The sequence below is a fragment of the Carassius carassius genome, chromosome 21, assembly GCF_963082965.1.
Source record: "Carassius carassius chromosome 21, fCarCar2.1, whole genome shotgun sequence".
Taxonomy (NCBI): Eukaryota; Metazoa; Chordata; class Actinopteri; order Cypriniformes; family Cyprinidae; genus Carassius; species Carassius carassius.
The window spans coordinates 1,197,561-1,224,124 of NC_081775.1; the positions used below are offsets into that span (position 1 = coordinate 1,197,561).

Below are 26,564 nucleotides of genomic sequence, written 5' to 3' on the forward strand. Positions count from 1 at the left end.
GAGAGTCAAGCCCGTTTGCAATCTTTTCTGCATCTCGTGCATTACACTGAAATTTAGTCACACACAGAACACAAAATTGATGGAAACTGCTCCAGTGGAGAACAGGGACTGAATCTAAAACCTTCAGATTATACACAGCTTATTTCTCTGTCGCTGTAACTTGCCCAGAGTGAAACCATGACATGAGCGACTCTGTACTAAAACTAGTTTCTGTGAATGTGGTTGTGAGTCTTAAAAATAGACGGGTGTGAGTTATAGAATGCGGTTATCACCCCCCTAAATAACTGTATTGTGTGAATGTAACCATCTTAAGGACTTAAATACAGGACTGACGACGTATTCTGCTGCTGTGTGAATGTGGCTGTTGTACATAAACATATTTGGCAACTGGAAAAATTTAACTTTGCAGCCGTGATGATTTTGGTCTATCAAAACTTTCTAAAAGGAAAGTGATCACAAAAACAATTACAGCACTTTCAGAACCATATTGTGTCGCTGCTAGTTTCCTATCAAATACCTTAAGAACAACATTAACAGCATGTTATATAAAAAAAGTAAGTATATATACAGTATCTCACAAAAGTGAGTACACCCCTCACATTTCAGCAATCATACTGGTATATATTCTCAAGGGACAATACTATAGAAATTAAACTTGGATTTATTTTAGAATGGTCAATGTGCTGCTTGTATAGCAGTATAGATTTACTATCCTCTGAAAAGAACTTAACATACTTCCATTATTGTCAATATAGTTTGCAACAAAAGTGAGTACACCCTAAGTGAACCTCACAGTTTGTTCCTGGGATCCTCTTAGGCACATGGTGCTTCTCTACCTTCCGCTCAAAAGGGTTCCGGTCTGGAGACATACTTGGCCACACCATCACCTTCATCTTCAGCTTCCTCAGTCAAGTCAAGTCAAGAGACCTTTATTTATATAGCTCTTTTAACAATACAGATTGTAACAAAGCAACTGAACAGCATTAAATAGAAAAATAGTGTGTCAATAATGCAAAAAGGCAGTTCGTCATTAAATTCAATGATGTCATCATCCAGCTCAGTTCAGTTTAAATATTATCTGTCCAATCAAGTCAACAATATTGCTGGAAATTAAGTGTCCCCAACTAAGCAAGCCAGAGGCGACAGCGGCAAGGAACCAAAACAACATCGTGACACAATGTAGAAAAAACATTGGGAGAAACCAGGCTCAGTTGGGGGGCCAGTTCTCCTCTGACCAGACGAAACCAGTAGTTCAATTCCAGGCTGCAGCAAAGTCAGATTGTGCAGAAGAATCATCTGTTTCCTTTGGTCTTGTCCCGGTGGCCATCTAGGAGATAAGGTCTTCACTGGGGATATGTCTCTGGGGCTCATCTAGTTGTCCTGGTCTCCGCTGACATTCAGGGCTGTAGAGGTCATCTCTAGGTGCTGATCCACCATCTGGTCTGGATACAGACTGGATCCAGGTGGATATGGTGACCCTGGAATAAGAGCGAAACTGTCACGGTTGGTAAACCGTGATCTCGGGTTTTGCAATATGTGGGTGGAGTGTGCGTGTTTTTTCGTCAGCACTGATTGTTTCATGTGGGCGTCTCCGCTAATTGTTCATCATCACCAGCTGCCACTCATTACCCTTCCCTATATATTGCCGTCTAGCGTCTTGTGTTTGTCAGAAAGTTGTTAGTCATTCCGTGTCTCATCTTCTGCCTTCCTTGTGTTTGTTTCTCGTTGTTGGATTGTCCTGTCTTCCCGGAACCCCGTCCACTCCATCTCATCCCTGGATCGCACCACTTACCTTCACGTCTCATCCACCGTAGTTCCTGTGTCACACTCTCCTGCTGCCAACTCACCATCAGACCCCGGATCATCTGTGAGCTCTGCCTCTTCCTGGACTTTGCAATCCCTGCAAGATCCCCAGTATCACCTGTCTTTGTGTTTATTATTTGTGTTCTATTATTAAATATCATTAACTCGCACTTGCTTCCTCCAACTCATTTGACCAATCATTACAGAACGCTCTGACCAACATGGATGCAGCGAACACCACTTCTCTCACCGACTTCATCCATCACAGCGTCACCCATATGGATCAGCAGCAGTAGAGTATTGTCAACACCGGACGCGCTGTCCAAGCGCTTGTCAATGTCAATGTCACCTTTATTTATATAGCGCTTTAAACAAAATACATTGCGTCAAAGCAACTGAACAACATTCATTAGGAAAACAGTGTCAATAATGCAAAAATGATAGTTAAAGGCAGTTCATCATTGGATTCAGTTATGTCATCTCTGTTAAGTTAAATAGTGTCTGTGCATTTATTTGCTATCAAGTCAATGATATCGCTGTAGATGAAGTGTCCCCAACTAAGCAAGCCAGAGGCGACAGCGGCAAGGAACCAAAACTCCATCGGTGACAGAATGGATAAAAAAACCTTGGGAGAAACCAGGCTCAGTTGGGGGGCCAATTCTCCTCTGACCAGACGAAACCAGTAGTTCAATTCCAGGCTGCAGCAAAGTCAGATTGTGCAGAAGAATCATCTGTTTCCTGTGGTCTTGTCCTGGTGCTCCTCTGAGACAAGGTCTTTACAGGGGATCTGTATCTGGGGCTCTAGTTGTCCTGGTCTCCGCTGTCTTTCAGGGATGTAGAGGTCCTTTCTAGGTGCTGATCCAGCATCTGGTCTGGATACGTACTGGATCCGGGTGACTGCAGTGACCCTCTGATCTGGACACAGACTGGATCTGGTGGCCACGGTGACCTCGGAACAAGAGAGAAACAGACAAATATTAGCGTAGATGCCATTCTTCTAATGATGTAGCAAGTACATAGGTTGTTATGGGAAGTGTTTCCGGTTCCGGTTTACCTAATTAATGCAGCCTAAAAATCCTTTAACGGATTTGGATAATAAAAGCATATTAGTATGTTATGTGTATGCCAGGTTAAAGAGATGGGTCTTTAATCTAGATTTAAACTGCAAGAGTGTGTCTGCCTCCCGAACAATGTTAGGTAGGTTATTCCAGAGTTTGGGCGCCAAATAGGAAAAGGATCTGCCGCCTGCAGTTGATTTTGATATTCTAGGTATTATCAAATTGCCTGAGTTTTGAGAACGTAGCGGACGTAGAGGATTATAATGTAAAAGGAGCTTATTCAAATACTGAGGTGCTAAACCATTCAGGGCTTTATAAGTAATAAGCAATATTTTAAAATCTATGCGATGCTTGATAGGGAGCCAGTGCAGTGTTGACAGGACCGGGCTAATATGGTCATACTTCCTGGTTCTAGTAAGAACTCTTGCTGCTGCATTTTGGACTAGCTGTAGTTTGTTTACTAAGCGTGCAGAACAACCACCCAATAAAGCATTACAATAATCTAACCTTGAGGTCATAAATGCATGGATTAACATTTCTGCATTTGACATTGAGAGCATAGGCCGTAATTTAGATATATTTTTGAGATGGAAAAATGCAGTTTTACAAATGCTAGAAACGTGGCTTTCTAAGGAAAGATTGCGATCAAATAGCACACCTAGGTTCCTAACTGATGACGAAGAATTGACAGAGCAACCATCAAGTCTTAGACAGTGTTCTAGGTTATTACAAGCAGAGTTTTTAGGTCCTATAATTAACACCTCTGTTTTTTCAGAATTTAGCAGTAAGAAATTACTCGTCATCCAGTTTTTTATATCGACTATGCAATCCATTAGTTTTTCAAATTGGTGTGTTTCACCGGGCTGCGAAGAAATATAGAGCTGAGTATCATCAGCATAACAGTGAAAGCTAACACCATGTTTCCTGATGATATCTCCCAAGGGTAACATATAAAGCGTGAAGAGTAGCGGACCTAGTACTGAGCCTTGAGGTACTCCATACTGCACTTGTGATCGATAGGATACATCTTCATTCACTGCTACGAACTGATGGCGGTCATATAAGTACGATTTAAACCATGCTAATGCACTTCCACTGATGCCAACAAAGTATTCAAGTCTATGCAGAAGAATGTTGTGGTCAATTGTGTCAAACGCAGCACTAAGATCCAATAAAACTAATAGAGAGATACACCCACGATCAGATGATAAGAGCAGATCATTTGTAACTCTAAGAAGAGCAGTCTCAGTACTATGATACGGTCTAAATCCTGACTGGAAATCCTCACATATACCATTTTTCTCTAAGAAGGAATATAATTGTGTGGATACCACCTTTTCTAGTATCTTGGACAGAAAAGGGAGATTCGAGATTGGTCTATAATTAACTAGTTCTTTGGGGTCAAGTTGTGGTTTTTTGATGAGAGGCTTAATAACAGCCAGTTTGAAGGTTTTGAGGACATGTCCTAATGACAATGAGGAATTAATATTAGTCAGAAGAGGATCTATGACTTCTGGAAGCACCTCTTTCAGGAGCTTAGATGGTATAGGGTCTAACATACATGTTGTTGGTTTAGATGATTTAACAAGTTTATACAATTCTTCCTCTCCTATGGTAGAGAATGAGTGGAACTGTTCCTCAGGGGGTCTATAGTGCACTGTCGGATGTGATACTGTAGCTGACGGACACAGGTGTCTGAGCTTACCCAGCAAATCCACCAGCTGACCGCTCCTGCTGCGTCACCCGCACCACCCTCTCCGATGACCACTTCCAACCCGAACCTCGTCTTCCGGCGCCGGAGAGTTATTCTGGTGAGCCAGATTTCTGCAGAACATTCCTAACCAAGTGTTCCATGCACTTTTCCCTACAGCCTCGCACCTTAGTGACGGAAGAGTCCAAGGTAGCATTTGCTCTTATGTTACTCTCCGGCAGGGCCGCCTTATGGGGGACGGCGGTGTGGGAGAACCACCATCCATGCTGCACCTCGTTCCACGCCCTCTCTGAGGAAATGAGGAGAGTTTTCGACCGGGCCGCGGCCGGCAAGGAAGCCGCTCGACAAATCGCCGATCTTAGACAAGAGGATCTTTTCGTAGCGGACTACTCCATCAAATGCCGCACCTTGGCGGACGCGTGCAAGTGGAACGAGGAAGCGCAGTGGGATCGATTCCTGCATGGGTTGGCCGACCGTGTTCATAAAGAGATCTACCTCCTCGAGTTACCAACCAGTCTCAACGGCCTCATCGACTTGGCTCTCCGTGTGGGTGCTCGGATTAACCGTCTGGGAGCACAGCCCAGTCACACACGCCTTCTCAACTCTCTGGAGAGTGGTAACTCAAGTTGAGAGAACATGGTCGGTCCCGTCATCGATAACAAACCCATGCAGGTGGGTAGAGCTCGACTATACCGGGAGGAGAGAGAGAGGCGGAGGTCCCAAGGACTTTGTTTATACTGCAGTGGCTCGGGAAATCTCCTACGCACGTGTCTGGTAAAAGAGCCAGCCCGGTAGTAAGTTTGAGGCTACTATCGGGTGGGATCTCCGCCGGGAAGTCCTCAACTACATCATCGACTCTCCTTCCGGTGAAACTGCGGTGGGGCAACAACACTCAAACCTGTCACGCCCTTCTGGATTTTGGAGCCGAAGGAAATTTCATTGACACTGTCCTTGCACATCACCTAACCCTTCCTGTCCTTCCCTTGTCTCATCAGATCCACGTCAGCACACTCAATGACCAGGAACTGCCACACGTCACCCACACCACTGAACCCATAACTCTGCTCACCTCAGGCAACCACACCGAAACCATATCCTTACTCCTCATGGACTCCCCTGTAGCACCCATCGTTTTAGGTCATCCCTGGTTGGTCAAACACAATCCACGAGTGGATTGGGGTTCCAACACTGTCACCTTGTGGAGTGAAAATTGTCATGAGTCTTGTCTGGTTTTTGCTTGTCCTGCTGTGTCTGTTTCTGTCTTTCAGGAGGAGCACATGGTTTTGTTAAACATGACCGCAGAGTACCTGGACATGAAGGAAGTGTTCAGTAAGTCCCGTGCTGCTTCTCTCCCTCTGCATCGTCCCTATGACTGTGCCATAGACTTAGTTCCAGGTAAGTCTCCGCCTAAAGGCAAGCTTTACTCTCTTTCTATTTCGGAGACGAAGGCCATGGAGAAATACATTTCTGATTCCTTGGCATCGGGGTTCATCCGCCCTTCCTCTTCCCCAGCGGGGGCGGAATTCTTCTTTGTTGGTAAGAAGGATGGTTCTTTGCGACCTTGTATTGATTACCGAGAGCTGAACAACATCACTGTAAAGAATACCTATCCTTTGCCGTTGATGTCTTCAGCGTTCGAGAGGTTACAGGGAGCATCCATCTTCACAAAATTGGATTTACGTAATGCTTATCATTTGGTCCGCATCAGGAAGGGGGATGAGTGGAAAACCGCCTTTAACACCCCTAGAGGGCACTTTGAATATTTGGTGATGCCGTTCGGGCTCTCCAACTCGCCAGGTGTTTTCCATGCACTCGTGAATGAACTGTTGAGAGACATGGTAGATCAGTTTATATATGTTTACCTGGATGACATACTGATTTTTTCTTCATCTCCCCAGGAACATGTGCAACACGTCAAATGAGTGCTCCAACGATTACTTGAGAATGGTCTTTTTGTCAAGGCGGAGAAATGCATATTCCATGCACAGTCTGTTCCCTTCCTAGGATATATCGTCTCGTCTGGGGGAATACGTATGGATCCTGACAAGGTTAAGGCTGTGATACACTGGCCAAGTCCAGATTCCCGTAAGGCCCTACAGCGGTTTCTGGGGTTCACCAATTTTTATCGACGTTTCATTCGTAATTTCAGCCAACTAGTCTCACCTCTGACCACCTTGACCTCCCCCAGTACTCCGTTCAGGTGGTCTAATACAGTCGAAACAGTCTTTTCCAACCTCAAGAGCCGCTTCGTTTCGGCTCCCATCTTAATAGCCCCTGATCCCACACGTCAGTTTGTGGTGGAGGTCGACACATCAGAGGTGGGAGTAGGTGCAGTTCTTTCCCAACGTGCTGCCTCAGACTACAAGATGCATCCTTGCGTGTTTTTTTCACATCGTTTATCTCCTGCTGAACGTAATTATGACATTGGTAACAGAGAATTGTTGGCAGTCAAATTGGCATTAGAGGAGTGGCGTCGGGAGTACCTTTCATCGTTTGGACCGATCATAAGAACTTAGAGCACATTAGAACTGCTAAAAGACTCAATTCCAGGCAGGCTCAGTGGGCACTTTTTTCTGTCATTTTGATTTTTCTCTGTCATACCGCACGGGTTCCAAAAACATCAAACCTGATTATTTGTCACGTCTTTTTGATCCTTCCGAATGCCCGGTGACATTTTACCTGAGAATATAGTTGTCTCATCACTCGTAAGGGAGGTCGAATTGATGGTCAAGACGGCCTTAACAGAAGTAACGGCTCTGCCCGGGTGCGCACCGGATCGTTTATTTGTGCCGGAGGAGTTACGGTCCGACGTTGTTCAGTCGGGTCAAAAGTGGCGAAGTCAAACATCATTAGTGCCGGCATGAATAACAATCTTTTACATTTAGTATTATCCAGCATTTTTAAGTTAGACGAGATGTCAGGCGCTCTGGCTCCCGGTAAACATTTGACTATGGTGGCTGGTGTCTCTATTTTCATGTTCCGTACAATAGAATCGCCAATAATTAGAGCACTTTCATCAGGTGTCTCAGTGGGTGCATCACTGAGTGGGGAGAACTTGTTTAATGTTTTGATCAGAATAGAAGAGCTGTGTTTTGACCCACGACTATGTTACCTCACCCAGTTGCCCTGCTGCAGGGGCACTTTAGCCGGAACCAAACAATGTACAGGACTCTTTGAGCTAGTCGCATGGAAAAACGTATCTACGAACCTCATGTTCTTACTGTCCTCAATTAAAATTTGGATGCGTGTCTCTAATTGTGAAACCTTCTCTGTCAGTCTAACTATTTCCCTGCATTCATCTAGAGCTGAAACAACTAATCGATTTAATCGATTAAAATCGATTATTAAAATAGTTGTCAACTAATTTAGTCATCGATTAGTTGCTAAATAACTTTTATTTGCCGTAAGCGGCTCATTTCGTGCATATTTCAAATCTGTGGTGACCAAAGTGTGGCAGTAATGAGCCACCGGAGGTTTTACTCAGCCAGTACAGCAGGAGAAGTAGCGAATAGCCAATAGCTGGCCTCGTTTTATGTCACGTGCTTCCCGAACAGCGTCTCTGCCATAGACAGTAAAAGTTCAGCGGGATGAGGAAGTACTTTGAGCCTTCAAAAAAGAGGAGTAACCTGTAAACTCTGCACTACTGAACTGTTTAAGGGGCCGTTCACATCTCGCGTCTTTTGCATGCTCAAGTTCGTTATTTCCAATGTAGGCGCGCGGTATGCGCGCTCATAATGGAAGTGACGCGGTCGCGACGCGCCCGTTTTTCCAGGCGCGTCCGCACTGCATCGAGTTAAAAACCATCTCAACTTTTCAGAGAGCCGCAAGCGCAACGCGGGTGCGATTTTTAGAGCTGCAAATCCATTTTTTGCTTTTTTTTTTTGCTGAAATGTCTGCCTCTTCATGGAGAGAGCACGTCATGGTTGCTTAGCAAAGGCAGACGCGCTTCTGCCCGAGCGCTTTGGAAAGAAGGAGAAAGCGGTGCGCCTAGCGTTTTCCACGCGTTTCTAGGCGCGATATGTGAACGGCCCCTAAGACTTTTATTTGTGCAGATTCTCCAGTACAATGTTGTTTGCAAATGTTTAGTCGTAACAAACGAGTCGTCATTTTAACGGTTAACATTTGAAGCTTTACAAACACGTTCTGTGATCAGTTTGTCGTTTACCAGTTCATAATTCAGTCTTGCAGCCTAATTATGACTGAATGAGAGAGGTAAATGTTTAAATATATTTGAAATGCACTTCTCTTTTTCACACAGCAGTTTTTTGTGTGTCCAATTTTTTTTTCTGGACAACCTTCTGATGGATTTTACTTTAAATTGTGAGTTCCATTCAGGTTTCATGCCATTGGCACTTTATTCGAAGGATTGTATAGAATTTCACAGCATAAGTTTCCCAGTAAATAATAAAATGCAATGTACTGCAATTTTATTCTGTTTCATCCTTCTTCTTCGTGAAAATATGTTCTGAAAGATTCCTTAAGCTTTGTTTGGGATGTTAAACTACTTTAGGAGCTCTAAGGACTGCCATGGTGAAAACATTATTTGAAATCTCCTTGTGAAATTTGCTGGAGTATGGGTCAGTGTTTTGATTGCAGAAGAGTTCGACAAAGGATTACTGACACATAAAACAACTCCAGGTATATTTTTGATGAGGATATGACCATGCAAAATGGTTAAAATCTCTTAAAAATCTATGCTGAATGATAAAGACCCTTTATTAATAATTTACTTGGGGGAAAAATGGGCAAAACTAAAATATAAGTACATAAACCGATTAATCGATTAATCGTAAAAATAATCGACAGATTAATCGATTATCAAAATAATCGTTAGTTGCAGCCCTACATTCATCACATGTGAATCCCTCGTTGTCGACAGAGAGAGCTAAACTGTACATGTGGCAAGTGGTGCAAACAACAATATCAGGAGAAGCCATTACTCACCATGACAGAAGAATGATTCTGACTGAATAATTCTGACTTACCACTGTTGTTTGATGAACTTGTGAAAAATGGCGCTATAAAGAAAAGGAATGAGGCAAAAGTAAAAAGAAAAGAAAACTGTAATAGACTCGAAAAGAAATGCGGATGTAGGCGCCCTGAACTTGCAATTTAAAATTGAAATCGAAAGGTGAGATTAGTCAAATTAGTTTGATAGATAATATCGGATATATGGTGGGAATTAGAGCTGAAGATCTTTGCCCGAACCCGACGGGACCCGATGGGTTCAGTCAAGTTCGGGCTTAATTTATATCATTTTACACAGGCTCGGGTTTGCGGTCCGATTTGTGAGGTAAATGAGCAGTCATGTGACGTGTTTCGATTATCACGAGAAAGATATGAAAATGTATGCTGAGTAGGTGAAATGGAGGCTTGCCTCTGGCGATTACGTTTTGGTTGCACCAGCAACTAAAGCAAAGTCTGAGGTGTGGAAAAGTTTTGACCATGTTTATAATGAGAATAATGAGCCAGTGGGTTATGTTGCTGGACGCAACATCAGTGAGTGCAGGAACGCGTTGAAGCCATCTACAGTGGATTCAATAATTCAATAATATATAGGCTAACGTTGGCATTATTTTTTTTTTTAATTTCAGCTGCCAGTGGCTAAGCAAATCTTAATTTTGTTATTGTCAAATACCCATCTTAATTTACAATTTATCTTAATTTAATTGGTTATGAAAGACTCGTTTTTATTGGTGCATTGACCTATTTATAGGCTACATTAGCCTATGCCTATGCCTATTTAGAGTACTGAGATGTTATAATGTTACAGAGGACTTATTATTTCTTTATTCCAACTTCCAAGTGGCCTATTGCCTACATTAGTCATGAATAAATTATGTTAAAATGTACAGTATAAATGACTCATTCTTGACAAAAGGCAAAAGAGGTGTGTGTGTTCCTAACTTTTAAGGCCCAATGCCTAACTTTTAAGGCCCGATTACAGCTCTAGCGGAAATTAACTTTATATTTTATCACTATAGACAACAGAGAGTGATAGTAAGATAGAGATTCAACAGAAAAACGGAGCATCAATCACAAACGGTGTTTGGGGTCGTTATCATGTTGGAAAACTGCCATTCTGCCCAGTTTCTGAAGGGAAGGCATCTTGTTCTGCTTCAGAATGTGAAAGTACATGTTGGAATCCGTACCTGGTACCTGGATGGGAGACCTCCTGAGAAACTAGGTTGCTGCTGGAAGAGGTGCTAGTGAGGCCAGCAGGGGGCGCTCACCCTGTGGTCTGTGTGGTTCCTAGTGCCCCAGAGTAGTGATGGGGACACTATACTGTCAACAAGCACCGTTCTTCGGATGAGACGTTAAATCGAGGTCCTGACTCTCTGTGGTCATTAAAAATCCCAGGATGTCTTTCGAAAAGAGTAGAGGTGTGACCTCAGCATCCTGGCCAAATTCGCCCATTGGCCTCTGACCATCATGGCATCCTAACAATCCCCATATCTGTTGATTGGCTTCATCACTTTGTCTCCTCTCCACCTGTAAGCTGGTGTGTGGTGGGTGTTCTGGAGCAATATGGCTGCCGTCGCATCGTCCAGGTGGATGCTGCACACTGGTGGTGGATGAGGAGAGAACCCTGACCATGTAAAGTGCTTTGAGTGCCTAGAAAAGTGCTATATAAATGTAATGAATTATTTTTATTATTATTATTATTATTATCAGGCCACAGGACAGGATTCCAGTCATTCTTGCTCTTGGACAGGTTTTCATCAGCAAACTGTTTTTTTTTTTTTTTTGTGAACCAGCTTCAGAAGAGGCTTCCTTCTGGAATGACGGCCATGCAAACTGACTTGTTGCAGTGTGTGGCCTATGGTCAGAGCACTGACAAGCTGACCTTCCACTTCTTCAACCTCTAAAGCTATGCTGGCAGCACTCGTGTGTCTTTTTTTTTAAGCCAGCTTCAGCGTCTGATGCACAGCTCGAGGACCCGACTTCTTTGATCGACCCTTGCAAGGCCTATTCCAAGTGGAACCCGTCTTGTAAAACCTCTGTATTACCCTGGCCACTATACTGTAACCCAGTTTCAGGGTGTTACCAATCTTTCTATAGCCTAGCCCATCTTTGTGGAGAGCAACAATTCTAATTCTCAAATCCTCAGAAAGTTTTTTGCTATAAGGTGCCATGTTGAGTATCCAGCGGCTCGCATGAGAGAATTGTACTCAAAGCACCAAATCTTAACTGTTCTTATACAAGATACACAAATTTGTGTAGTCCTAGCAAGCAGACAAAAACATGAACATGATGAACAGGACATATGGCTTTGTTGTCACTTAGGGTGTACTTTTGTTGCCAGCCATATTGACAATAATGGCTGTATCTTATTCTCAGAGCAGCACATTGACTACTCTAAAATATATCAAAGTTTTATTTCTATAGTACTGTCCCTTGAGAAAATATACTAAAATGGTTGCTGAAATGTGAGGGGTGTACTCACTTTTGTGAGATACTGTATGTAGTGAAATACTAGTTTTCTAATCATTTTGGCCAACGCAGGGAAGTGTTGTCTCATAAAAAACAGAAAATCCCATTAATGAAATTTTGAAAATTTGATGTTTATCTGCTTACCCCCAGGGCATCCAAGAAGTTTGTTTCTTCACTAGAACACAACCAAGATTTTTAGCTCAATCCATTGCAGTCTGTCAGTCTTATAATGGAAGTGGATGGGAACCACGGCTTAAACATACAATAAAAAATAAAACGTGGCTTGTGACGATCCATTGATGTGTAAAGACACAAAACAATAGGTCTGTGCAAGAAACCGAACCATATTTATATAGTTTTTACCTCTGATTAACACAATTTCCAAACTGTTAGAACTCTCCTAAGCGCGTCCTGTTGTGCGCATTCTCAGCAGCAGGCATGTGAGGCATCTTCTTCTTCTAGCATTACGGCGGATCGCAGACTTATAAGTGCATTACTGCCACCTATCTCTCAAATAGACCATTGATACTCCTAACTGAGATTGTAGATAGAGTGTCATTGGTCCACTTGAGTGATAGGTGGCGGTAATGCACTTATAAGTCTGCAATCTGCAATACAGCAAAAAAAAGAAGAAGATGCCTGTTTGAGAACGTGATCAGGACTTGCTTAAGGCCCCAGTATACTTCAAACGAAGTTCGTTCTCGTTCTTCGTTTGGGGGCTAAAAAAGAAGTTTGAAAAGGTTGAGCAACGGTATACTGTTTTGCTGCTGGAGGAGGGGTGTAGATTAATGTAAACTTGACTTACATATCCCCTAAACACAACAACAATTATATGATGACGTGTAGACAATCTAGGTGCAAGATGGGCACCAATGGTCAGAATATTATAAACAAAAGAATAATGATTAGCTGAGTCAAGTGTCATGTTTGCAATACAAAAGAACCATAATCAGTCCTTTATGGGAAGTGTGTATCTCTCAAAGTCTGTAAAACATTAGCATGATGTGGAAAAAATATATCGGAGTCAGTTTGTTACTTTATTTTTTATTATATTAAACTGGATAAATTGTTATGTGGTGTCATGATTTACTTTTGATAAAAATAAAGGTTTATTATTGTATTTCACAATGGTGCTTTTTGCACGAATGGTGCTTTTTGTGCATTTAGCGTTTGACGCGAATTCGCGTCTGCCGCCCGCCGCTTGACCATTTTGAGATCATTCGCTTCATTCGCGCGAGTAATTCGCTTCATTCGCCATTTGGTCCACTTGAGTGATAGGTGGCGGTAATGCACTTAAAGTCTGCAATCTGCAATACAGCAAAAAGAAGAAGAAGATGCCTGTTTGAGAACGTGATCAGGACTTGCTTAAGGCCCCAGTATACTTCAAACGAAGTTCGTTCTCGTTCTTCGTTTGGGGGCTAAAAAAGAAGTTTGAAAAGGTTGAGCAACGGTATACTGTTTTGCTGCTGGAGGCGGGGTGTAGATTAATGTAAACTTGACTTACATATCCCCTAAACACAACAACAATTATATGATGACGTGTAGACAATCTAGGTGCGAGATGGGCACCAATGGTCAGAATATTATAAACAAAAGAATAATGATTAGCTGAGTCAAGTGTCATGTTTGCAATACAAAAGAACCATAATCAGTCCTTTATGGGAAGTGTGTATCTCTCAAAGTCTGTAAAACATTAGCATGATGTGGAAAAAATATATCGGAGTCGGTTTGTTACTTTATTTTTTATTATATTAAACTGGATAAATTGTTATGTGGTGTCATGATTTACTTTTGATAAAAACAAAGGTTTATTATTGTATTTCAGTTATTGTATACCCTTTAAAGAGTAACTAAACCCTAAACCAACTTTTTTTAGTTAATGATCTATAAGAATGGGGCTTTATTAGTGCTGTTCATTGATTCAAGTAACTTTTTTGACATTTGAGTATAAAGTGTTTTAATTCTACAATATATGGTGTAAAAACGTGTGAGTGCAGCCCTTTTCTGGTTGAACGGTGGCTACTGCAGTTGATTTTTCCTATTGGATGTTGCGGTGGCAAGTGACGTAAGCAGTTTTCAGCTCACCACGCCCCTTGTTACGAGCTACCACGCCCTTGGCAGTATAAAACCATCAAAATCACTGTAGTGAGTCAGGAGCTGGAATTGCGAGTATTGGTAACGACCAGGATAGACTAATATAGCATCTAGTTAGCATAGCAATTTTATAGTTATTTAGATCCTCAAGTTAGCGTAGATTTATCTGTATTTAGTACAGTGGTCAGGATGGTACGGAGGTGTGTTTCTGGTTGCGACAGCACTGCTGGACTGCATAGTTTACCAGCAGACTTTACCAAGTTTACCAAGCGCCAGTGGTTGCATGCATTTGGCCTGGAAGACCGCAAGTTCCCGCCTAGAGCTCGAGTGTGTAAACTGCGTTTTACACGGGATTGCTTCTCCAACGCAATGGAGGTGGAAATGGGCTTCTCCACACAGCTCGCGCTGAAAAGCGACGCGGTGCGGGAGTTAAGACCAGAGTTTGAGCCAGCGGCTCGAATTGATATGAACAGACACCTCGACACCCTCCACTTCAGGTAAAAGGTTTATCTATTAATATGTTTTTATATTCACGTTAAGCGCGAATGGTGCTTTTTGTGCATTTAGCGTTTGACGCGAATTCGCGTCTGCTGCCCGAGTTGAAAAATTTTAACTTTGGTGTCAATTCGCGCCGCGTTAACCAATCAGGAGCCTGCTAGGAGTCACTCATTCAACAGTATGTTCCTGCAGCCTCCGGTTGTGCAGGAATACCCAGCTCCACTCATTCAACAAGGAGGAACGACTGATGTTGTCAGTGAGCAGTCAACCGGAGCTTTATGACACAAGTTCATATTTCAAGTTCAGAGTCGCGCGGTGACGCGCTGCCAAGATGGCGACGGCCCGCTCTACACACCTTAGGCTTCAAAAACTCTCTTCAGTAGTCTACGGGTGACGTCACGGTAACTACGTCCATATTTTTATACAGTCTATGGTGTGAACACAGCATAACGCCCCATTCGCGCCGCGAGACCTCCAGATGCGCGTAAACGCCCTTTTGCATTGACTTAACATTGAAATCATTCGCGCCAGACGCTCTATTCGCATTTGGTGTGAACCATAGACTGTATAAAAATATGGACGTAGTGTCCGTGACGTCACCCGTAGACTACTGAAGAGAGTTTTTGAAGCCTAAAGTGTGTAGAGCGTGCCGTCGCCATCTTGGCAGCGCGTCACCGCGCGACTCTCCTGGACAATCAAAAATGGGCAAAAAGGCAGGAGCTAGTTGCTGTAGCCACGCCCACCTAGCGCGACGGCAGTGTCAGCAGCGGCAATCTCCCTGTCACTCAAGTGGCCACGCCCTTAATTATGCAGAACTTTAAGTCTTAATATAATATAAACGGATGAGTTATAAAAAAATTCACCCCCCTCACAGTTGTCATGAAGGGCAAAATTAGCTATTTAGACCAAAATCATTTTTTGAACCAGGCTGTAAACATGTTTTCTCCTGCTGTAAAGTTGGGCATTTTAACAAGAGGAGTCTATGGGACTGACTCCCTTTTGCAGCCAGCCTCAAGCGGCCAGTCGATGAATTGCAGTTTTAGTCACTTCCTTATTGGCCTCACGAGAGAGAGCGGGAGGTTGGTGCTCGGTGTGAACACAGCATCAGGATCACGCCGCACTCGCTCAGCCCCGCCCTCGGTTCATCCCCTCTATCTCCGCTGTGATCTGCCCACTTTTCAGCATTTTTCAAATATTGTCTGTGGGTGGAGTCAGGCTCTGAGCAGGGGTTTAGTTACACTTTAAATTGGCTTATAGAAAGAACAACAGCAGCAGTATGGTGTAACATTTATTTGAAACACGTATTTGGTACTTGCTAACTTATATCTTTACTCTTTCCTTTCTTTCTTTTCATGGCTTTGGAAAACTTGTCTTGGCTGTTTCTCTGCTTGGCTTTTTGCTTAACTCCTGGTCGTCGACACCAAGCTTCGTTGCCATTTCTTTCTAGGAATTAAATGCTTTCTCTGAATCTTTAAAGGAACACTCCACCGTTTTTTGAAATAGGGCTTATTCACATTATTTCCTACATTTAGATAGGTGGGCAAATGCATTTTTGTGTCAGTGCATGCATTGTTTTAGTTTGACTGGGTCGGCGTTAGCTTAGCTTAGCACAATGAATGGAATCCTTTGTTGCCAGCTAGCATGGCCTGAGTAAAAGTGATCAAAAAAAAAAAAAAAAACCCTACCTAATTACTTCTTGTGGCCTGCGTATTCACAACGAGTACAAATAGCGATCCAGATTAACACTAGGCGATTTCCTATGCAGATATTGACTTGGGACTATATTATGGGTAAGCACAGGCGAAGCACTGCTGCTTAGGCGAAGCACTGCTACTTCGGTGCAGAGATATCACGCAACACATGAAATCCCACGAATTCCGTCAACATACCAGCGTGCAACGCGTCAAAAAAAAAAAACAGAAGAAGAAGAACATACCGGCGTGACCTGCACCCAGTGTCTTCGCTTTTGGATGATTTATTTTGAGAAGTTACAGCAAACATGGTTATTACCTGCATAGCAAAAGGTTGTGAGAACAAGCAAAGGACATACACGAATGTAATGTTTCACAGAATTCCACCTAATGTGGAACTGAGAAATAAATGGCTAGCAGCTCTGGAGATCTGTAGTTCAACGCCTCTCAACAAAATAAAGCAGTATCGTGTTTGCGAAGAACATTTTGCACCAGAGGACTACTTTGAAAACACAGGAAGAACAAAGTGCACATGTAAGTTGTCTTTTATTTCTCTTCCTATATAACGTATATTGCCTGTGAAAACATCAACTCTGTGAATACAGCTATAATATGGGTCGATCTATACATGCGTCATGATTAAAATAATTACTTACTCTGTGGACAGCTGTCCATTTGTCGTGGGGCGTTTTTTCCAGTTCACTTTGTCACACCGGAAAACAAAATTGAGTACTGTAGAATGGATCAGCGCCGTGAAATCCTCTGTAGATGTGACACAACTTCGGGCACGCTCATCTTGATCTGACGTGTTGAGCCTGGTCATCAATGGCAAAAACATGTCCCACTCTCTACAGCATAGACACTCTATTTCCGTCGGCATAGATTGGCATATTCCCCCACATTCACACCACCAGTTCATGTTGGCTCTCATCACGAGTGATCGCAACCTCCTCCTCCTGTCGTTCTATTTCCAAAGCACGCAGCTCGTCTTCTGTAAACTCTGGTTCAAATAGGTATGGTTCTGGTTCTTGACTGTCTGAGAAGTCACCCTCTTCATCTCTCTCAAAATCAGCCATGTTCATCGCCATTCGTGTACTGTAAGGAAAATAGCCAGGCAGCTACTATACTTGACTATTCACGCTGGTATGTTGACGCAAGTCGTGGGATTTCATGTGTTGCGTGATATCTCTGCGCCGAAGAAGCAATGCTTCGCCTGTGCTTCCCCATAATATAGTCCCAAGTCAATATCTGCCTAGGAAATCGCCTAGTGTTAATCTGGATCGCTATTTGTACTCGTTGTGAATACGCAGGCCACAAGAAGTAATTAGGTGGGTTTTTTAAAAATTTTTGATCACTTTTACTCAGGCCATGCTAGCTGGCAACAAAGGATTCCATTCATTGTGCTAAGCTAAGCTAACGCCGACCCAGTCAAACTAAAACAATGCATGCACTGATGCAAAAATGCATTTGCCCACCTATCTAAATGTAGGAAATAATGTGAATAAGCCCTATTTCAAAAAACGGTGGAGTGTTCCTTTAAATTATCTCCGTGAGTGATCGTACAGGTGTGAATATATCTGTGCAGCTCTGCTATTGTGTATTCATGTTGCTAGCCACGAACCAATAGAAACTCAGAGGTGTTTAGGAGCCAAACGAACTCCCCCAAAAGTTTGCTTTGGTGAGCTATTTTGAACTGCCAAAATGAACTCAAAACAAACTTTGTTTCGGCCTGATTTTGTTCGAAATGACGTCATATCAGTTCGTCGTTCAATTTCATTTGAAGTATATTGGGGCCTTTAGGAGAGTTCTAACAGTGAATTTAGAGGTAAAAAACGATATAAATACTGTTCAGTTTCTTGCACAGACCAATCGTTTTTTGTCTTTACACATCAATGTATCGTCATGAGCCACATGGTTTAATTTGGTTTTGTTTGTGTATGTTATTATTAGATGCAAGAAATGTTTCACTGCACCATTTGATGGACTTGTGGTCACAACAACAGAGATGCCACCCAGTTTACACTGGCTCTTAACTATCCTTGCTGAAATCCCCAAAGAGCAATTCCCTCATCATTGCTGGGATTGGTCTGTCAGCTGACAGGCCAGGTGTTATTGGTGCTTCCAGGACTGGTCACACCTGAGGTCATTCCCATTTTAAGCTACCAAATTAATGCCAGGAAAAGTGCCATTTTTACTGATAGAGCTAATAGACAAATTAGCAGTATTGTGTCTCTAAATGTTAGTAAATCAATATTAAGTTCTTGTTAGCAATATCATTTTTATTTTTATTTGGCAGAAGCCACAGGTATTCACTGAATAAGTCAGTCATGCTAAAATTGAGAACAGTGCTCTTATAACATGTCGATGTGGGCAGGACACTGAAACATTTAGATGAACCTCAGCTTATTTGCTTAGCTTGAACTTCATGTTGCATTTTTTCCTAGAGCAGTTCAAGTTTGCTCAGTTATCGGTGCACCGTTTACACACATACACACACACACACACACACACATATATATACTAATTATTTCATTACTATTCATTTCAATACTAATTACTAATTATTTAATGTGGAAACGTTCAGTCTGTTTGTGAGCATGATTGTATAATAATCAACATCTAAAGCTCCATTGATAAAAAATTTTGTCAGTTCATCTATGTCTGAATAAGATTCAGGAAGCTCACAGGAAGTCAGTACCACCCTTTTAAAAGAAACTACTAAAATCATCACATATTCAGATTAGCAAGAATATTTTGTGTCTTGAGAAATAAATACTGCATGTCCATTTCTGTGGTGAAGCATGGACAGTGAGAACATGTGTGCTGCTCCTCAACAGTCACTGCAAAGAGAAATGTGCCTAGTGCTGGAACTGAATGAATAAATGAAGCCTCATAAACATCAGTGACCAGATACTCTTTTATTCATTGATATGCTAGACGACAGCTTTTGTACACATAAAATGCTTTTAATAATACTGTTTCTGTTTCAAGGGTTAAAACTATATTAAAAGGGAAGCAAATGCAAGGGTCACATCATTCAATACATCTTCTGTTGCAATCACAAAACTGGTGCGTTCAAAAGAGAAGTGTGCCTTTGTTGAGACAGGAAAGAAACATTCTTAAACTTAGTCCTCTCATCCAAACATTTACCTTAAAATTCACACAACAGCGAACGGTTTCCCCTCAAGCATTGAAATGGCAGATGTTCTACAGAAGGGTGTAATATTGAGTGGCCTGCCTCAGCAACCTGCCCTTAAACAATGAAGCTGGGGATCCTCGTGAAGACGGAGAAAACAGCACAGTTTGAGGAAGCAACAGACCATGAATGTTCGTGCTTGCCAAAGGCTTCAGAGGACTTTATGAACACACTTGTCTTGTGAAATCATGGGCAAATGTTTCACTCTAAAAACCAGAGAAAAATTTTGCATCGTGTAAAATAAAGCCGTTTTAGGACCATTTAGATATTTTTACATTGTGACATTATTCATATATCGAAAAAGGAGTTTCAAAAACGTCTGTAATGTGTGCATTAGGTTTTTCTCATTCTCAGTGGGGATTCTCATTACTATAAATATTGTAATAATGTCCTTTAAAAATTATGACTAATTATGTATGAAATTAAAGTATGACTAAAATGTATGAACCCTACAAATTTAAATAGATCAACTTTTCTTGTGTATAATAAAAATTAGATTTTGGGCTGAAATGTGCTTAATTATCATGAAAATAATAGAGGAATGCAAAAAAGGCCCTAAAACAGGCTTCTTTTTTAATGCAAAATATTATTTCTTCCTGTTGTTTTGAGTGAAATATGTCTCTTCGGTTTACTATTATTTCTAGGACTTCATCTTTTAAAATCAGAAAGAATGAACAAAGGGGTGCGTGAAGGCTTGAACTGACAGTGAATCACAAGAACAGTGGCTTAATGCTTGAACTAATTACACATCTGAAAGGCGACAAATGAAAAACCAAACATTCATAGTAACATTCTCTACATCCTCATCCAGAACAACAGTGCATTGACAGACTGAGCTGCAGCTGAAAGAGCAATGAAGGAGGGTAAAAAAGAAACTCCAAAAGAAAGAATGAAAAAGTGCTGAGGATATAGTGATTTCAAGTAACAGGAGTAGAGACCAGAGGCGAGGGGAAGCATCTAATTGGCTCGTGCTCCTCTTTTAAAGCATGTGACAGGAGCTCCATTCAGCCCTCAATCAATCTGAACACGTCTGACTCCTTCTTCTTCTCATGTCACAGCCAGGGAGACCTGAGAAAGACAACAATGACAGCGCTCAATCTCTGCAATCACACGCAGTCTCATCGTGACATTGGTTTTGTGACAAAAATATTCTTATTCTGATTATGCTATTACTATGTGACCTAAAGACAGTGTTTATGAGATTTAGCCACAAAACACAGACAGAAAAGCACAGGAAAGGATGTTCAGACAGACACACATTATCCGTGTGTCACCGGTGACACACACACACACACACACACACTCTGACCTGTGTGCTGGTTTGCTGGTAAAGCAGCAGAGGTTGTGCTTCAGTGATGGCCGCCCAGCTCCTGGTCCAGCTCCTCAACTTTTCCTGTTCGTTGAGAAGACTGAGCAACTGATAGCTGCTTCTGAAACACACACACACACACACACAGCTGAAGATATGCTGACTAAACTAGTATGGTTGTACATTTGCAGTACAGCGAACACTACCCTGAGCTCAAGAGGAAGCATGTTTAACTCAAGATACTGTGGCCTAAAAACACAGAACAGTCAGTCCATCACAGGAATACGCTCTAAAACACAAAGTTAAACTGGAATTATTGCTATACTTACAGTCAGGTCCATATATATTTTGAAAGAGGTAATTTTTTTATTTTATTAGTTCCTGACCAAAACATATTCAAGTTACAATTATATACCACAAGCTGCAAACAAGACCAGATCAGACTTTGACAGAAAACATCTAAAAAATCCAAAGCACTTCTGGAAAAGCATTCTCTGGATGCTGAAATTACGATGTTTAGACAGAAGAAGCAGCCAGAAGAACTCTGAAGTGTATAGAGATATACTCTCTTCCCAGATTCAGTCAAATGCAGCAAAGCTGATTGAGAGGTGCTTCATAGTACATATATATCACATTTAAATGTATGCATTTAGCAGACGCTTTCATCCAAAGCAACTTATTCAAGCTTACTTTTTTGTTTTTTTTACCTAACATGTGTTCCCTGGGAAGCGAACCCACAACCTTGCGCTGCAAATGCAATGCTCTACCACTTGAGCCACAATGTTTGTTCATTCAGGAACAGTCCTGGCTGGTTAAGATGGACTATCAGTTTGTTTATACTTTACTCTGTCCTTCTCCTCCTTTCTTTTTTTACATTTTTTATTTTTTTTATTAGATTTTCAATTTTTGACAATAAACATTCCAAAAAGAAACACACCAATCCCTCCCACCCCACCCCACGGTCTCTTTTTAATGGGGTACAAAATGAACAGATAAGTCTACAGAAAAACAGTCACAGGAATGATAAAAACATTTATAAAAAAAAAAGTTCACCCGAGCTGTGGATATTTCTAACATTATAATGTCCCGAAGTTGAAACAACCACTTGAATATATCCAAGGTATGTGGTGGGAGCCAGTGTTGAGCTATGAGTTTTTTTGCAGACGTTAAACCGGCCACGTAGACAATTTTTTGCAGCTTAGAGACGTCAAACTGAGAGTCATCATTCAGTAATAATACAGAGGGTGTCACTGGAATCAGATATTCAATGATTTTTGATAAGATACCACATACCTCAGTCCCAAAAATGTTTAACCTTTACACATTCCCACATCATATGGAAAAAGGAACCAAGTTGGGATCGGGACATTTATCACAAAAAGGACTGAAGGAGGAGTCAATACAATGTCTTTTGAGTGGGGTCCAATAAGTTCTGTGACAGAAGTTATAGTGAATCAGTTGGTGATTAGGATTCCTAGATGAAGTAAAAATGTTCTGCCATACTCTTCCCCAGTCAGTGAGATCCTCCTGTTGTTCACAATCTCTGTCCCATGCACGCTTTATAGCTAGGCGATTTGCTAAAGCCTCTAAGGCCTTCCCGTACATCCATGAAGTAAAGTGACTAGAAGAAGACGATTCAAACCAAGCAATGATCGGATGTATAGGAACTGTTTCCCCCCAGGGCACCCCATAAGCCTTCATGGCTGACCTTGATATAAAAACAAATATAAAGATATAAAATATAAAATATCACTTAATATAAAAACAAAGAAGAGGGTTCTGGTCCATACCTCTCACACAGTTCTTGAAAGCTTAACAAACGTTTTGGACCAGCAATATCTTTTAATGTATAAATGCCCTTCTGCATCCAGTCTCTAGAGAAAAATGGTATACCTCCCGAACGGATATTATTATTATACCAAATAGGTGTATGGGTGTGCCAAATATGCAAGAAATTAATACATTTTTCCATAAGTTTGAAATTGACTACTGTGTAGGCCATGATTGGACCAAAAGCTTGCAAACATTGTTTGTTATTTGTCCCTGAAAACAGTATATCTTGTAACCTGTATTTGCCAGCTAAGCTCTCCTCTATCTCTCTCCAAGGAACCCTAGAGAGCGGGTCTAGCCAATCCTTAATGAATTTGGTTTGAGAGGACCTATGATACAATTCGAAATTCGGAAGCGCTAATCCTCCATTATGTTTTGCACGCTGCAGTGTTTCAAATTTCAATCTGGGTTGCTTGCCATTCCAGATGAATTTACGAATTTTAGAATTGAGTTTGTGCCAAAACATTTTAGGTGCAGGTAACGGAATCATGGAGCTAAGAAAATTGATTCGTGGCAAAACATTCATTTTAACACTCGCTATTCTGGCATGTAATGATAATGGCAACGAGCTCCATTTTTGGAGATCTACCTTAGTTAGAATTTGCAGATAATTGGCATCAGGTATGCCATGGAGGGAAGAGTGAACAACAATGCCTAAGTAACTTAATGAAGATTGTATGGAGATATTACAAGGTAGGGTTAACTTTCTTAGCCATGCTATTAAGTGGAAGCAAAGAGGATTTATCCCAATCAATTCTGTACCCAGAGAGCCCACTGAACTTTTCAAATACCTTCAGTATCTGGGGAAATGAAACTTGAAGATCCGAGATAAACAGTAAAATGTCATCGGCATATAGTGATATACTGTATCTTGCTTGTGAGAGTTAATTGAGATTGAACAGACATTTTCCTGTCTTATCAGTTGGGCTAGGGGCTCGAGTGACATTGCAAATAGCATAGGGGATAATGGGCACCCTTGTCTTGTGCCTCGTTGTTAATTAAAGGGTAAAGAATGTACTCCATTAGTCATAACAGAGGCCGTGGGGTTTCTATATAAAACTCTTATCATGTTTATGAAGCCTTTTATCCAGACCAAACACCTCCAAAACAGACCAGAGGTAGTCCCACTCCAGCCTGTCAAATGCCTTCTCTGCATCCAACGAAAGAACCGCAGCTGGAGCGGGACAACCCTGTGATTCATGGACGACGTGCAGTAGTCTCCGAATGTCGTCCGCCGCTAATCTATTAGGCATGAAGCCAGACTGGTCAGGATGGACTAAAAAATTCACATATCGCTGTAGTCGCAAGGCGAGAATTCTGGCATACATTTTTATATCCGTGTTTAGCAAACTAATGGGTCTGTAGTTTGCACAATCCGTATGATCTTTCCCTTTTTTGGGTATCAGCGATATAAGTGCATCTGCAGGTGAAAAGCGCCCATGTCTACTGCCGCGTGGATGGCAGTCAGGAAGACAGGTCCGAGAAGATCAAAATATTTAAGAAATAATTCTGCAGGGATCCCGTCTAAGCCTGGCGCAATGCCTTTCTTAGCACCTTGTAACGCCCCTTTAAGTTCCTCCAAAGTAACTGGCTATCCTAAAGATTCAGCTTCCACATGACTAAGTCGAGGTAGAGTAAGAGACTGCAAAAAGGCAGTACAACTTGAACTCGAGGGATTAAGTTCAGACGTATAGAGTTTGGAAAAGAAATCGGAAAATGATGAATTAATTTCTTTGCTATTCCCAACCAGTCCTTTAGAAGGGTGCCTGATTTTGCTTCAGTCTTAAGGCTAAAAGTTTGCTCGGTCTGGCACCACAAAAGTAATAGGACTGTCTGGTTCTGTGAATCACAAATTCTGCTTTCCTTCTCAAAAGATCGTTCAATTCCGCTTTAAGGGTCTGAAGCGTCTTATAATTTGAATTAGAGAAAGATGATTTTAGTGACGCATCAAGTTTTTGATATTCTTTTTCTAAATGGTCAATTCTCTGATTGTGTGCCTTTTTTACGGTAGTAGCAAAGGCTATAGAAAAATCTTTGATAAAACCTTTCGTAGCTTCCCAGACAAAAATAGGGTCTTCAACCAAACCAATATTAAATAAAAGAAATTCGGACAGACCGGCTTTGAAGTCTTCATTGAACTTTTTGTTCTGTAAAAGAGAGATATTGAAACGCCACCGCGGAGATCTTTCAACAAATGGAGCACATTCAAATTCTACCATTAAAGAATTATGATCAGCAAGAATAGCTGGTAGTATAATTGTCTGGGCAAAAGAGTTCAAAAGTTCCTTGGAACATAGTAGATAATCTATTCTAGAAAAGGAGAGATGTCGTGCCGAGAAAAAGGTATAATTTCTATTCGAGGGGTTCCCCGATCTCCAAACGTCAACCAAATTCAGCGTTTTTACAAAGTCATTAAGCGCAGCCGAGGAATTGAGCTGAACTTGACTGACCCTGTATTGGACAGATCTTCTTCCTGCAATCACTGCATTCATATCCCCTCCGATAATCAGAGAATAGTCTATTAATGAAAGTAAATGATTAGTTACATGTTGGAAAAAATTTGTCTCAAATATTGTAGGAGCATAGATTGATACAAAGCTATTTCCTCCCCTTAATGTTTGTACAAAAATATGCAAGCCTGCCAGATTGATCCTGACTTTCTCTGTCAATCTTGAGATTACAGTAACGTGCAATCAAAATAACTGTACCTTTAGTTTTAGTGTTATCAGTAGAGAAGGCTACAACTTTATAAAAAACAGAAAAAAAAACCCATTAGAGACCGCAAATTCCCCCATCATTAAAAGGGCCCGTGACAACATCCACCGTCGTTCAACAGAACGTCAAACACTCTCTTCCATTGAAACATGAAGTATGTAGTATATAACAAGGAAGTATACATAGTATAAACAGTAGTGACAGCCGTATATTATATGTATACGATAAAAAAAAACAAAATACAATTATTTGACCGATTAAAAAAAAAATAAAAAATTTAACAGGACTTTTTCTGAAATGAGTAGTTAACATAGCTGGCACTTTACATTATCGGCGTACTCAATTCTATCACGGTTGACTCATTTTACTCTGGAGGAGGCTCTGAACCATAGAAGGACAATTTACATCTGGCGCCCGATCTAGGAGTATTACGAGCTTCCACTAAGAAATCTTCCGCTTTTTTGACTGAACCAAAGGAGTGTTGATTACCACCAAAGCTGACACGAAGAGTAGCGGGCTATATGAGGAAGTTTGGAATTCCCAGAGTGTGCCATTCCTTTTGAATGCCTCCGAAGGCCTGTCGTCTACGGGAGGTAAACCCACTGTAGTCTGCGAAAAAACGCAGTATGGACTCTTGGTCACGAATTGGTTCGGTTTTCGTCACTTCCCTGGCTCCCTGAAGAGTCGCCTGTCGATCCTGATACCGTAGCACGCGAAAGATCAAAGTGCGGGGTCACGTGACCTCCCCCCCTTCTCCTCCTTTCTGAAGTGTGTTTGACACTGACAGACATTATGTTGTTCATTCATTTTGACTGCATTAAAGAATATACTCAGCTGAATGTGACAGTATCAGCATCCTCACTGTTGGAAAGCTGGGACTGAAATCAAAGTGCTTCCGTGGAGGATCATGCTGTGAGCGCCCTCTTCAGGAAGAACTGTGTGTGATTCACACTCAACTGATCACTTACTCACATCTGATCAGATACTGATGCACAAGTGTGAACATGACAATGGGAAAGGAAATGCATTCCACATGTCTGATTAACTTCAAGATATTTTAAAAGCTTTATTTTGCCAAAAATTACATTCTATTTACCCCAAATCCTGTTGTCCGGTTTATTTTTTTGTTTGTTTTTTTACCCATAAAACTTTAATATAATTAACTCAAGCTTCTAAAAATGTAATTAAATCACATTCTATTTTCCCAAATCCTGTTTTCTGTTTT

The 26,564-nt window shown here is 41.5% G+C and overlaps 2 protein-coding genes across 3 annotated transcripts in view; both read right to left on the reverse strand.

Moving 5' to 3' along the window:
- The window catches only part of LOC132097344 (uncharacterized), a 404,710-nt gene that overhangs the window by 14,993 nt on the left and 363,153 nt on the right, over window positions 1-26,564 (reverse strand). The window lies entirely within an intron of this gene.
- fgd (faciogenital dysplasia) overlaps window positions 19,195-26,564 on the reverse strand; it is a 48,266-nt gene continuing 40,896 nt past the window's right edge. For both annotated transcript variants that reach the window (XM_059502970.1, XM_059502967.1), the window contains exons 18-19: window positions 20,795-20,915; window positions 19,195-20,553 (exon numbers count right to left, since the gene is read on the reverse strand). In XM_059502970.1, coding sequence (XP_059358953.1) covers window positions 20,835-20,915 — 81 coding nt within the window. In that variant the 3' untranslated portion in view covers window positions 19,195-20,553; window positions 20,795-20,834. The remainder of the gene's footprint in view (window positions 20,554-20,794; window positions 20,916-26,564) is intronic.